This window comes from Zymoseptoria tritici, chromosome 8 (genome assembly GCF_000219625.1).
Source record: "Zymoseptoria tritici IPO323 chromosome 8, whole genome shotgun sequence".
NCBI lineage: Eukaryota > Fungi > Ascomycota > Dothideomycetes > Mycosphaerellales > Mycosphaerellaceae > Zymoseptoria > Zymoseptoria tritici.
The window spans coordinates 1,718,009-1,731,038 of NC_018211.1; the positions used below are offsets into that span (position 1 = coordinate 1,718,009).

General features: G+C 55.3%; 2 protein-coding genes across 2 annotated transcripts; one reads left to right on the top strand and one right to left on the bottom strand.

Annotated features, from left to right (window-relative positions):
• Nucleotides 1-2,232: 2,232 nt before the first annotated feature.
• On the bottom strand, nucleotides 2,233-2,668 carry MYCGRDRAFT_105575 (uncharacterized protein; the record flags this gene model as incomplete). Its single annotated transcript, XM_003850228.1, has 1 exon — nucleotides 2,233-2,668. The coding sequence occupies one exon, from the start codon at nucleotides 2,643-2,645 to the stop codon at nucleotides 2,388-2,390; it is 258 nt and encodes an 85-aa protein (XP_003850276.1).
• Nucleotides 2,669-9,447: 6,779 nt separating this feature from the next.
• MYCGRDRAFT_46029 (RAD16 class DNA helicase and DNA-dependent ATPase) lies at nucleotides 9,448-12,483 on the top strand (the record flags this gene model as incomplete). Its single annotated transcript, XM_003850082.1, has 2 exons — nucleotides 9,448-12,108; nucleotides 12,229-12,483. Coding segments are annotated over 2 exons (2,916 nt in total), but the record flags the coding sequence as incomplete, so codon positions are not given.
• Nucleotides 12,484-13,030: the final 547 nt, after the last annotated feature.

Consider the following 13,030-nt stretch of genomic DNA (forward strand, 5'->3'; position numbering starts at 1 on the left):
CAGCGGAGCCCGGTCATTCCTCGCAAACATGCCGGAACTGGCTTTGAGTGAATGGTAGGATTTCATAGCGTAATTTGTCGAAGGCAAAGACCTTCAAAGCAGCCAAAGTGGTACAGAGGCTGACGGATTGGAAGATAGTCATCATTCCTGTCGGTTCCTCTGGTAGGGTCCTTCGAATTAGGGAGAGTAGACGGATGGAAGAGCGTCTGCATGAGCATGAACAACAACATGACTGGAGAGTTGCGCATGCTATCGCGAGATCTGCTTTGTACAACATGATAGTTTTCTGACCAACCGACCTCTCTTTCATCTCTTCGATTGCAATCTTACTATACCAGTCTTTGCCAATAACTCCTCGCTAAATCCAAATGACAATGCTCTCCAACCATCGCCAGATCATTCAATGTCCCTCGCTATGCACATTCGTGCCTGTCGTGCCTCGTCTTGAAATTAATCCCACCATGGGGTAGTCGGAGCGTGGTGGCGCAGGGTACAAGTAGCAGTAATACAACAGTAATGAAATCGTGGTCTTGTCCAGTCTTGTCCAGTCCATTATTGTCGGTCCATGACCCTCAAAGCTTCAATCCACCTCCCGAAACGTACTCAAGCATCCCACCCTCTCGGCCTCGACTTTCCCGAGAACGATCCTCTCCTCCCTCGTCCACTTCGTGGCGCTCCCCGAGATTCGTCGCGAGGTTCCTATCTCCCGCTTCGTCTCCGCTTCGGTCCACTGCCATCGAACGGCGGCACGTCCTCATGGCGACGCTTCCTCCCATCAACCGGCGGTCCTCCTCCTCCAGCTTCCTCGCGTGGTGGCCCTCGTGGCTCCTCGCCGCGTCTCGGACCCGGCGGTCCTCCTCTGAAGTCTTCACGCCCCGGACCTGGTAGTCGGCCACCTCTCCTGCTCTCATCTGGTGCATCTCTGCGTTGCGTTCCACGCTCCCACTCAGGCGGTGGTGCGCCAAAAGATGCTCCTGGGCCATCGGGCGGTGGACGGCGTGGTGGGCCATCTTCTGCTCGCGGACCGCGAATGTCTCTCGGAGGGCGAGCATCTCGACTCGTCCTATCGTCACGACGGCGCTCATCTCTAGGACCTCCACGGCGATCATCTGCAGGGGGTGGCGGGCCAGGCGGCGGTGGAGGCGGTTGCTGCCCAGGTCGGAAGGGACCATCGTTGTTATCGGGACGCCGCTCACGACTTGGGTTGCGGCTACCACGCGATCGATCTTGCCAGTCGTCTTCACGGCGTCGCATGCCAGGATCATCCGTTCTATCAGACTTGCTTTGAAACAGATCTGGTCGACCATTGGACTGAGGCGCAGGAGGCTGGTTATCGAATGGACCGCGACTCTGAGGAGGCTCCATGGGTGTTGATGGTCCGCGAGAACCAGGTCCCGGCGGACCGGATACACTTGGCTGACGCGAAGAGGCACCTCTGAAGTTTACTCCTTGTCCTGCGGGTCCACCACCACCTGCCAAAGCGTTGTTGATCGTTGCACGTTGCCTGTCCTGTCCTCTTCTCTGCCTCTCAGCTGCCGAGGCAGGTCCAGACGGAGGAGCGTTGGTGGTTGGGGATGGACCGGTGGGTGTGCCAGTCGGAGGACCCCTAGCTGCAGGGCCACGAGGACCTGATGGCGCAGACGGAGACGAAGCATTGCGTGGTCCATTCGGCGCCGGTAGATTGGTCTGAATCTGTGCAGGTGGTCCTTGTTGGCCCAGTATCGCAGCTCGGCTCGGATGAACCGCCGGTCCATTCTCGTTGATGGGTGTGGATGGTGTTGAGGCATGAGCAGGTTGGCGTTCAGCTAGCGGAGCAGCGCCGGTTGACTGCCTCGAGGAGCCTCCACGATGTGTTGCCGGCGAGTCTGGCACTCGTACTGGTGACGCCAAAGAAACCTGAGATTCGTTTCCACGAGTAGTTGGCAGAGGAGCCGTAAAGTTGCGTCCGCCACGAGTCGAGCCATTAGCTTGTCTCGGTCCTGACGGAGGCTCGGCTGCGTTGAGACGTCCGTAGTTGGACTCTGATTGCGGTGGTGGTCCCATATCGCGGCTTGGTCGCAGACCACGCTTTGGTCCAATAGGTGCAACGTCTTGCTGCTGTGGTAGCGGTTCGCGTACTGGCTCCGCTGGCGCTCTGCGGTCCGCACGGTTGTCAGATCTCGAAGTCCCCGCGCGCTCATCCATACGTCCAGTATCCGCCTCTCGAGCGTTTCGCGGGCTGCGCGTACCAGAGGGAGAATCTGCATTGATCAACGCCATTCGACCAGGATGAACGCCATGCCCAGCATCTTGCGGAGGTGGCTGCGTTGGTGTATTCCGAGGAGCGCTCGCAGGGGCTCGCGAAGACTGTTGGCTCTCAGGTGGTACAGACACGGAAGAGGCAACACTCATTCTGTCGGGTCGTACATCCTGACTTCGCCGACCATCGTAATCGCTGCGATCGTGACTGTCATGCGGTCTGCCTGGCGGCATTTGAGACTCTCGGCGAGGTGGACCCCATGTCTCCTCACGTCCGCTGCGGTGATCGTGCGGGCCGCGCTCATAGCTGCGTTCATCGCGATATCCACCACGAGCGCCTGGAGGTGGTGTTCTTCCTCTACCGCGTTGTCCTGGCGGAGTCTGATCTCTAGGATCGGGTCTCCCATCAGGTGTGGGTCTGTCAAGCCTACCGAATCGCTCTTCAGGACGAGCGGGAAAGCGAGTGTCTGGCCGAGGAGGCGCGGAAGCAGTTGGGGCTTTAGGTGGTCCAGGATCTGGGCGCGAAGGAAGATCATGCAGTGGTTGCCTCCCAGCTGCCCGGTTGGAGGACTGTCTTGCGGGTTCTGGTCGTTGCGGGACATTGGCTGCTGGCGGTGGTTTTGACTGGGCTGGTGTTGGCGTCGAGGCCTTGGACGGTAGCGAGCTCTTCGATGGCTCTTTAGCTGCTTTGGTTTTGGGAGTCTCTGTTTCCGCGGAGGCACTGTCCTTCATTTCGGTGTCGACAGCCTTGGTCTTCGCAAGCTTCTCATCCGCGATCTCACCATCTTCCGACTGCTTTCGAACGGATCCATTTGTCAGAGGCTTGAACTCGGGAGCGGCAGCATTGAGATTCGGCGGCTCTGAGCCAGTCCCGGACTTCGCGCCGTCCTTTGCAGGATCATTCATACGAAAAGCCTGTGGCAGCACCCAAAGCTTCTCACGGGTCTTGAGAGGCCCAAGCAGAGACATGGCCGCGAGCTTGAGATCAGATCGTGTATCGCTCGTCGAAACCAGCTTCACGAGGTCGACCATGTTCTTGCCCATGAACTTCAACGCCGGGAATGTCTGCACAATGCCCTTGAGCACGTTAATGCCGTTTCGGATGTGCATGTACTCGCCGGATTGGAAGCAAGACTGCAGGGCGCCGTTGATGTAGGAATGGAAGTTGTAGAGCATACGACGGAAGTTCTCGTACTCCAGGACCGTCTTGGGCTCGCCAGATTCGTCAAACGTGATGACGAAGCCGCGTAGTTTCGTTTTCTCGCCGAGTGCCTCTTTCTCGTAGATTGCTTTGTCCACATGCCATCGGTGGAGGAGCCTCAGAATCTCCGAAAGGAAGCGACCAAAGTGCTGCGACTCGTTGGCAGTGCACTGAAACATGATCGATGCCAGTTCATTTTTCTTAAAAAGCTGGTGAAGAAGATGCATCAGGCTAAAGCCAGGCGTCGCATTATCGTGCATGATCTTGAGCATGAGGTAGGAGAAGTGCGCATCCACAGAGGACATCATTGCTCGTGGCAAGAAGCATTCCTGGAGCAGACCAAGATGCTTTGCGTCCTTATCCGCCTTCGACTCCTGAAGATTCCTTGGGAACCAATGAAGATTTTCACCTTTGCTGATGCGCTTCCGGACGATCATGTACGCAGCGAGGTGCTGTGCAGGTTCCTGTTTGAGCTTGTCGTGCCATTCTTGGAGGTTTTTGCGATTGCGATCCCGCTCCCTTGCGGCGATTGCGCTGACGTCCGATCGATCGTTCTGAATATCCTTGATCTTTTGCTCCAGACGTTCAACCTCCTTGTGATAGCTGTCAATCGGTACCAGGACATCCCCAGAAGTGAGCGTCCAGAACGTTACAAAGAATGGTAGACTGACACGCGTGGCCAGCTCTGGCGAGGTTTCGGAGAGATCCTGGATGACAGGCTCCAGCACAGGATGCCAGTGGCTGCTGGCACTCGTTTGCGTCGCGGCGGGGTTAGCGGATGCGTCGTCAATGCTCTCAATCGCCTCTTCGTCGACTGCGTCTTTCATCGCAGCATCTCCGTTCGTGTCCGTGATCGTTTTCTCCTTCTTGTCCTCGAGCTTCTTGTTGGCATCGAATTCTGCCATTCGACTGCGGAGAGCGAAGCGACAAATGCTCAGAGCCACGCCGGGAGCAAGTCCAAAGTCGCGCACCAAGGTGGACGCATCGGGGACGGCTGCCTCAAAGTCCTTCGGGTTGAGGTTGGTCTTGAGGACGTCAAGGTACTGTGCGAACACAGCCTGGATCTTGTCGAGATTGTTGCCAAGCACTTTCAGTGGCATGAACCGAGCGTCCTCATGATGTGAGTACATGTGTCGCTCCTGTGCAATGGCGATGAGGGTCTGACCGACGAGGCCTGGGTCAGCGAGAGCTTTGATCAATCTCTTCGCGGGCGCAGTCTTGGTGTGTCGGGTATCTGACAGTTGGCGCATGATGTGGCTCTGCAATAATTCACCGCCAGCCATGGCAAGCACTTGATTATCGTTGAATTCGACATCCGATCTGATGCCTGCCATTTCGACCAGAACCTGCTCGAACATTTCCAGATCTGTCGAATTGCCAACGCGCAGCTCCGAAGCGAGATACTGCAAGACTGGCGATGGGTTGAGATGAGAGTAGCGCGCGAACAAGGACGCAACGAATTGCGAAAGAGCCTGGAGCCATGAACTGGTCAGCATGCCATCCGCTTGCATACGGTTCCGACCCTGTCCGCTCAACGAGTTGATCATGGACCAGGTGAGCACGTCGTATGCCAGATTGGAGAAGTGCCGAGTGCACTCGACCAAGCTGGGAATCATGTTGCTGTAGCTCTCCAGCTGGTTGATCATCTCGGACATCACGATTCCGGGTGAAGCAAGAGAAACCTTGCCAAGAGCTCTCGCTTGCTTTTTCCCAGTGTCGTTCGAGACACGACGAAGAACATCGCGCACCTCAGCCTTGTTCCGATCGAAGGCGACGCGCATCTCGGGAAGTCTTGATGTTTTGCCGGTGAACCACTCAGCATACACATTGTAGCGAGTGGCGGTGGGATAGAGCTTGAGCAGATCAAACACTTGTTGCGCGAGTTGTGGGTTGTGCTTTGAAGTGCTCAGGGCCGGGACAAGTAAGCGCTTCATCAGTTCCAACCAGCGTGCGCGATTGGCGTCCGATGTATCTTCGGTGAGATTTCGCTGGGCCAGGCGAAGAAGAGTGCCGTACAATGCAACGTCCTGACCAATCTTGACACCAAGATAGCCCAAGAATGTGTCGCAAAGGGAAAAGACATCGTCCAGGTTCTGACAAACAGGAATGTTGTCGCTCCAGTCTCCGTAGTAATGCTTGTACTCGAGTCCATCTTCCTTGTTGAAGCAATCGTTGTACAACCAGCGGGTAGTCTTCCGCGGAGGTCTTGAGCTGAACATCAATGAGCCGTCCGGTTTTGCGGTTGTGTCAAACAGTTGTTCCCTCGGCTCTTGGAAGCCCTCCCTCGCGCCTAAAGGCTTCAGCTCCTCTGCAACCTTGCTCAACATGTGTCTTGCGATGCGATGCAGAACTGGTGGCAACGAAACGTCGACATCTGCCAGCCATGGGAATCGACCCAGCATGAATAAGGCCTCGGGGATGGCGCCAATCAGTAACAGCGCCCGCAGCAGCATCACTTTCTGATTCTTCGGCGTAGGCAGCTCCTCGCTCGCCTCTTCCTTCTTCTCCTGAGCCGGTGTACCGCCGCCACTCTTCTCTTTGTCGATCCGCGAACCGCGAGTCGCAGGCGCAGCCTCATCTGGAAGAGCTCCAGCCATCAACAAGGCATTCATACCACCTCCGGGCTTCTCCTTTGCATCCTGCTCGGCCTTCTCTTTCTCCAGCCGGGACCGCTCCTTTGGCATGTCTTCGTCCGATGGATGTAGGTGAGGATAGAGATCGCGCAACGAGATGAAGCCAATCTTGATGAGGAGTGCGACGAGCCAGACGAGATTCTCCGGCACTACATCGCTTGCATCGCGGGCGTCTGAGGCATAGTAGCGCATCTTGAAGCCAAGTAATTGTGCGGCGTCGTAGTTGCCTGGAGGAGGCAGCGATCCAGTCTCTCGCATGAACTTCCGGTCCTCGTTGAGACGCTGGCGCTTGTGTGGGTTGTTTTCCTTGCCCCTCGAATCGAGTTCTGGCTGTGCCTCGTTCTCCAACAGGTGCGCAACTGAGTCGAAGTCGACAATTTTCCTCATACCAAGCTCGAAGAAGGCATTCATCCCAACATCTCGCACACGCTGCCAAAACTTCACATCCCGAGCTTGTCTCAGGGTCGAAAGCTGTGCCTTCTCCTCGTCATTCAATACGGACTTTCCGGAACCTGGTAATGCCCACTCTGGAAGTGAAGCAAAGCCCTGGTCCTCCCATTTGATGTTATCAAGCAACTCGCTGCTCGGCCACCAGCTGCTGGCGCGGTAGAATTTGATGAAGAACGGGTACGCCTTGACAAGAAGATTGGCGCTGACGTCCAGCGTGATGTCCAAGACTCTGCCAACGTCGAGATCGAATGCTCCTACCAAAGCTTTCACGCGTCGAAATGCGTCCTCCGCCATGAGTGGATCTTCTTCGCGGCGACTGCTTGCTTCCTGAGCGGTGTTGAAGTATTCCGTAACGAGCTTCGAATATCCCTCGCTCTCCTCTCGGAGTAGGTTGAAGTTTGCCTGACGATAAAGAGCGTTGGTAGTCTTGCGCGTGCGCATCTTCTCAAAGGTACTCCTGACCAGGCCCAGGTCCACCAGAATGGGGATATCAAGTTCTTGACGCAGCAGCTGCTGATCGATTCCGGTGGCTGCAACGAGATTTCCGAGTCCTGGTCCTTTGTAATTCGCTTCGTACAAGAACGAAAGGTTGTTGATGAAGAGGGCGACAACGTCAACGCCGTGGCTCGAGTCCTGCGCAGCAATGATGTCCCGAACAGCCGATCCAGATTGCTTACTATCCATCTTCCCATCCAAGACCGACCGGATCAGTTCGAGAAGCACGTCACTGATGTCCATCTCATCAGAGCCCGATGCTGCATTCAGCACGGCTTGCTTTCCAGAATCTTCCCATGTCGAAAGCACCTCGTCTGTGAGGTGGATGTAGCGGTAATGAGAGCTCTCAGCGCTTTCCTGACCAGATCCATTCACCGGCATGGCCGCGTCCGATGAAGTCGTTTGCGCAGCGTCTCCGGATTCTGGTGCTGCTGTCCTGTTGTCAACGCCAGCTTCACGGGCTCACACGAACAGGCCGTACGTACGTGTATTGGCAGCAGAATTATCCGCTGTGTCCTCCATTCCATCTGCATCCGCTGCATCTGCACTCTTTCTCCGGGAACTCTTTTTGCCTTGCTGCGCAGCACTACGGCTCTTCTCCGGCTTGTAAGGCGAAGGTCGACCAGATCCGTCATCTTCTGATGGCTGTCGCTCGGGCCGCTTGCGCTTGCTGGCGCTGGGTGCCATGTCTCCTTGCGAGTGGTCTGGACGTCGAAGTACGCAAGGCGGCGGTCGTGAAGACGTTGGATGTCGCTAACATAGGGCGCAGTATCGAACGTGACTCGAGACAGGTGATGCTTTCGATGATTGCGCAAAGACCCTAACGGGCGTGGGGTTTGCGTTGATGTGCAGACATGCGGTGATGAATGATAGTATCGGTCGGATCGGGAGGTCTCGTATGGCCACGAGATAGGTCGTTAATGTATCGAATGCGCGGGTGAGCGAAAAGTTGTTTGTAGGTGCTCTTTGATGAAGTTCACGTCGAGAGGAAGCGGGAGCGGGAGCAAACGATAAACTAGCGTGCTTTTGAGCTTCACTGTATCTCCAAGTCCACTTCTGCTTCTTCCTTCTACACCTTGCACATTTGCCGCGTTTTCTTGGTCGTTAGTGCACAGGTGTATCCTGGAGACCTGCACCACGTGGCGCGGCCTCCCTAGGTTGCCTTGTCAATATCATGGGTCTAGAGTTTCCCGACATTTCATGGTCATGCTGTCGCCCTTGTCGACATTGGTTGACTGACTGCAACGCGACCACAGTGGCTCGCTATGGAGGCTGAGATTACACTGGCAAGAGGACTGAAACAGAGAGCTCCGAACATCTCTCTGGCCTTTCCACAAGGTGGGCCGCCGAGCTACCTCCACTAGCATGTCCTTGTGAGTCTCTGGTATGGCTGTCGAGTGATGCGAACCGTAAGAATGCTTGAAGCAAGCCCCGCGCTAAGATGTTCCCGAGCCATCATGGAGGAAAGGCGAGATCGATGAGCGAGAGTGCTACAGCAATCGCCATAATGTCATCGCGTCTCAAGAGCCATGGCTTCTGCTGTCTTTGCATGCGGTGGAGAATTGGAAGTGATCCGTGGTCCGCTGCTATGTTCAGGATTATCGAGAAGCTGCACTTGGAAGAGGCTTTTGCGATGTACCTTGGCTCGATACTCATTGCCCGACAAACATTCCATTCTTTGACTTTCGTGAGGCGTCTTTCCTAATGGGATTGCCTCGTCTTCAAGACTCGATGCTCCCCCCGCGCTCATCGACTTGACCTTTACTAGCGTGAAGAGTCAGCTGGCCAATCATGAGCTCTACTGCATGCACTTCTCTTTCACGCGCCGCGACGCGTCGGATAAATTTCATGGCTTCAGGCACCAATTGCTGCCTTCGACCATTGCGAAAGGACAAAGTCGCATGAGCTTCTGACAATCATCTCCCTCTCTCGACACAATCAATACATCGCTCTCTCTCCCCTCATCCCCGGCAAGTATTGCCGCCGTATCGTCGCCGACCGAACCATTGCAACGCGGACTCGACGCGACCCCATTTTGCCACTGATCGACAGCCTGGTTTTAACGCCCCTGCCATTCACGATCGCGCTAGGGTCGGATAGATCTCTCGACCATCCCGACATTCAAGAAGACATTCTGTGAGTTGGTTCTTCTTTCAACTTCGCCGATTGTACTATTCGCCTTGCGCTTTGTTCCTCTCCATTCTGGCTCAGCACAGAAGTTGTCTCGTCTGCAAGGAGACAGTGCTGCAAACATTCTAAGACAGTCTCACGACACTTCACCAAGCAGCCATGGCACCCAGAAGATCCCTTGCCCGCAATCCTTCTTGTACGCCTTTCCAGAAGTCCAGTCTTCTGCTGACTTCGATCATTCAAGATTTGTGGAACTGCCAGCTGACTGGAGATTGAACAGCTTCCGACCCTGCAACCAGCACATCCGCCGTCTCAAAGCGTCCAAGTCGGACTTCACTTGCCACTTCCAAGACGACCATGAAGACGGAGCTCACCATCGACGACTCTGAAGATGAGATCGAGGTTGCTACTGCTTCTACCACTCTCACGCGCCGCCGCATCACGAAAGGCGTCGTTGTTCTTCCACCTGCCTCGGCGTTGTACGACTCCATTTTCAAGAAGCCTGCAACGAAGCGTCAAGCTCGCAGCCCAGACGACTCTTCCCTTTCCTCGATCGCCAATACATCCCGCGACTCATCCATAGAGTACGACACACCTGGCACAACCCCAGCGACTTCCACTCGAGGAGTGTCCTCAGTCAGCAAGCGCAAGCGTTCGTCCTTGGGACGGAAAGAGCTCAAGATCGAAGATTCGGAGGGCGAAGATGATGAAGCGCTAGCTATGCGTCTGCAAGAGGAGGAATATGCAGAGTCTGGTGCGGAGCCAGCGTCAAAGCGCACCAAGATTGATGATTCGGATGATGAGAGCACGCTTGAGAGCCTTCTCAGCGACGCTGAGTCCCTCGAATCAGCCCCTCTGCTGAAGAAGTCGGGCAAACAACCAGCATTGAAGGGGATGAAGGCGATGGCGAAGACACCAACAGTTCGTGGCAAGAAGTCGGCGTTGCCAACACGCACGGCAAGCGCAGCTGCACGCTCTTCCATCAAGCAGAAGATCGAAGACAGCGAGGAAGACCTCAACATCACTAGCAGTGGCGATGAGTTTCTTGTCGAGGATTCAGAAGAGGCCGCCTCTCTCATGGATAGTGACTCTGAGTCGGACGTCCCTCTGGCCGATGTTGCGAGCGGATCTGCTGCGGCAGTAACGTCACAGCGCGGAGGTGGTCCTACCCGTGGACGGCGGTTTGGCAACATCTCTGCAGCTCGCGCTCGTCGAATTGGCCGCGATATTGAGGCGCTCACCATGGACAAGTCGGCTGCCCGCAAGGCTCGAGAACGCGCGAAGCTCGAAAAGGCTCATCCTGTGATCAAGACGATGTGGAAGGATCTTGAGAAGATTCCAGTGCTCAAGCCTGTGGCAGCCGAACAGCCTGCAAGCATCAATCGCCGACTCAAGCCATTTCAGCTCGAAGGTCTGAACTGGATGATGCGCCAGGAGAAGACTCAGTACAAGGGAGGTCTTCTTGGAGACGAGATGGGCATGGGCAAGACTATCCAGGCAGTATCTCTCATCATGTCCGATTGGCCGCAAAAAGAGCCGACTTTGGTCGTCGTGCCGCCGGTCGCGCTGATGCAGTGGTCGGCTGAGATCACCGACTACACGGACGGAAAGCTCAACGTGCTCGTCTATCACGGTCAGAACACCAAGATCAAGGGCATGAAGCCGAAGGAGCTCAAGAAATTCGATGTCATTATGATCAGCTACAACTCTCTGGAGTCACTTTACCGCAAGGAGACCAAGGGCTGGACTCGCGGCGAGGACATCATCAAGGAGAACTCTCCCATCCATGCGATCAAATTCCACAGACTTATCCTCGATGAGGCGCACAGCATCAAATCCCGCACCACAGGAGTCGCAAAGGCCTGCTTCGCACTCTCGGGCCGCTTTAAATGGTGTCTTTCAGGAACCCCAGTCCAGAATAGAATTGGCGAATTCTTCTCGCTACTCCGCTTCCTCGAAGTTCGACCATTCTCGGAGTACTTTTGCAAGAAGTGCCCATGCTCTATGCTGCACTGGGCGCTCTCTGACGATCACATGTGCAAAGAGTGCAAGCACACCGGCATGGAGCACGTCTCGGTCTTCAACCAGGAACTGCTCAACCCTCTCACCCAGTCTGAGGAGGCCAAGGATCGTTCAGATGCTATGGACAAGCTGCAGATGATCACCGCTCGCATCATGCTTCGCCGCGTGAAGCGTGACCATGTTAGCACCATGGAGCTGCCACCCAAGGAGGTCATCGTTCACAACGAGTTCTTTGGCGAGATTGAGCGCGACTTCTCCTCCAGCATCATGACCAATACCGCGCGTCAGTTCGACACCTACGTCGCCCGCGGTGTCATGCTCAACAACTATGCCAACATCTTCGGTCTCATCATGCAAATGCGACAAGTCGCCAATCACCCCGATCTCCTGCTGAAGAAGCACAGTGCTGAAGGACAGAACGTGCTCGTGTGCAACATCTGCGACGAGGTGGCCGAGGAAGCTATCCGATCACAGTGCAAACACGACTTCTGCCGGACGTGCGTGAAGAACTATGTTCAGTCAGTTGAGGAGACAGGCGGAGAAGCAGACTGCCCGCGGTGCCACATTCCCTTGTCCATCGACTTCGACCAGCCGGACATCGAGCAAGACGAGGATGTGGTCAAGAAGTCCTCTATCATCAACCGCATCAAGATGGAAGATTGGACCTCGTCCACCAAGATCGAGATGCTCATCTACGACCTCTACAAGCTGCGCTCGAAGAAGCAGACCCTCAAATCCATCGTCTTCTCGCAATTCACCTCCATGCTGCAGTTGATTGAGTGGCGTCTCCGCCGCGCCGGCTTCAACACAGTCATGCTCGACGGCTCCATGACTCCCATTCAGCGCCAGCGAAGCATCGAGCACTTCATGACCAACCCCAACTGCGAGATCTTTCTGGTGTCGCTGAAGGCCGGTGGTGTGGCGCTCAACCTGACGGAGGTAAGTCTCTGAAGTGTGCAAGGCTTGCGGCGCCTGAGACTGTCTCGGCCTGTTGCAGGTCTAGATCTGTATCGCTGTGTTGTCTGAACATCGCTGACCCTTATACCCTTTGATGTTTAGGCTTCCAGAGTTTTCATCGTCGACCCGTGGTGGAATCCCGCCGCGGAGTGGCAGTCCGCCGATCGCTGCCATCGTATCGGTCAGAGACGTCCTTGTGTCATCACGAGGTTGTGTATCGAGGATTCGGTGGAGAGTCGTATGGTCATGCTGCAGGAGAAGAAGGCGAACATGATCAACGGCACGATCAATAATGACAAGTCGTCGATGGAGAAGCTTACGCCGGAGGACATGCAGTTCTTATTTCGCGGAACTTGAAGAGCGTGTGAAGAGACGGACAAGAAGTGGGACATTCTGCATGGCGTTTGATGCTTGCATGTGTTATGTCCGAGGCCATCTTATGAGGCGCGCAAAGACAGCAGCGCCGGAGAAGCATTGATATTACAGAACTGCTCAAGGGCAGGAGAGAAGCGGATGTCTATGCTGCTTGTTAGAGATCATGTCAGATGAGTTTTGCTATTCAAGCGCATTCAAGAAGCAAATGCTTATTGCTCCAGTAACAATGGTTCTTAGGTCTTCTGACAGCATAACATCCGCCCTTCAGGGATCTCACCCACACCACACCCGTCTAACAGGCGTGCTGAGGATGCCGGCGACAGCGAAGATGATATTCGCCGCGACGACCCACCGCTCCGCTCTCATTGATGTATCTACAAATCAAGCTAATACACTGCTCTCTGCTTGCAGAGTCTGGCGCGGATCGGAAGAGAGGAGGTCGCCCGATAAGGGAGGTCGCCCGATGAGCCGAACGGCGACTGTGGCAATGAAAGCGACTCTGGACCTGAGAGCGACTCTGGACCTGAGA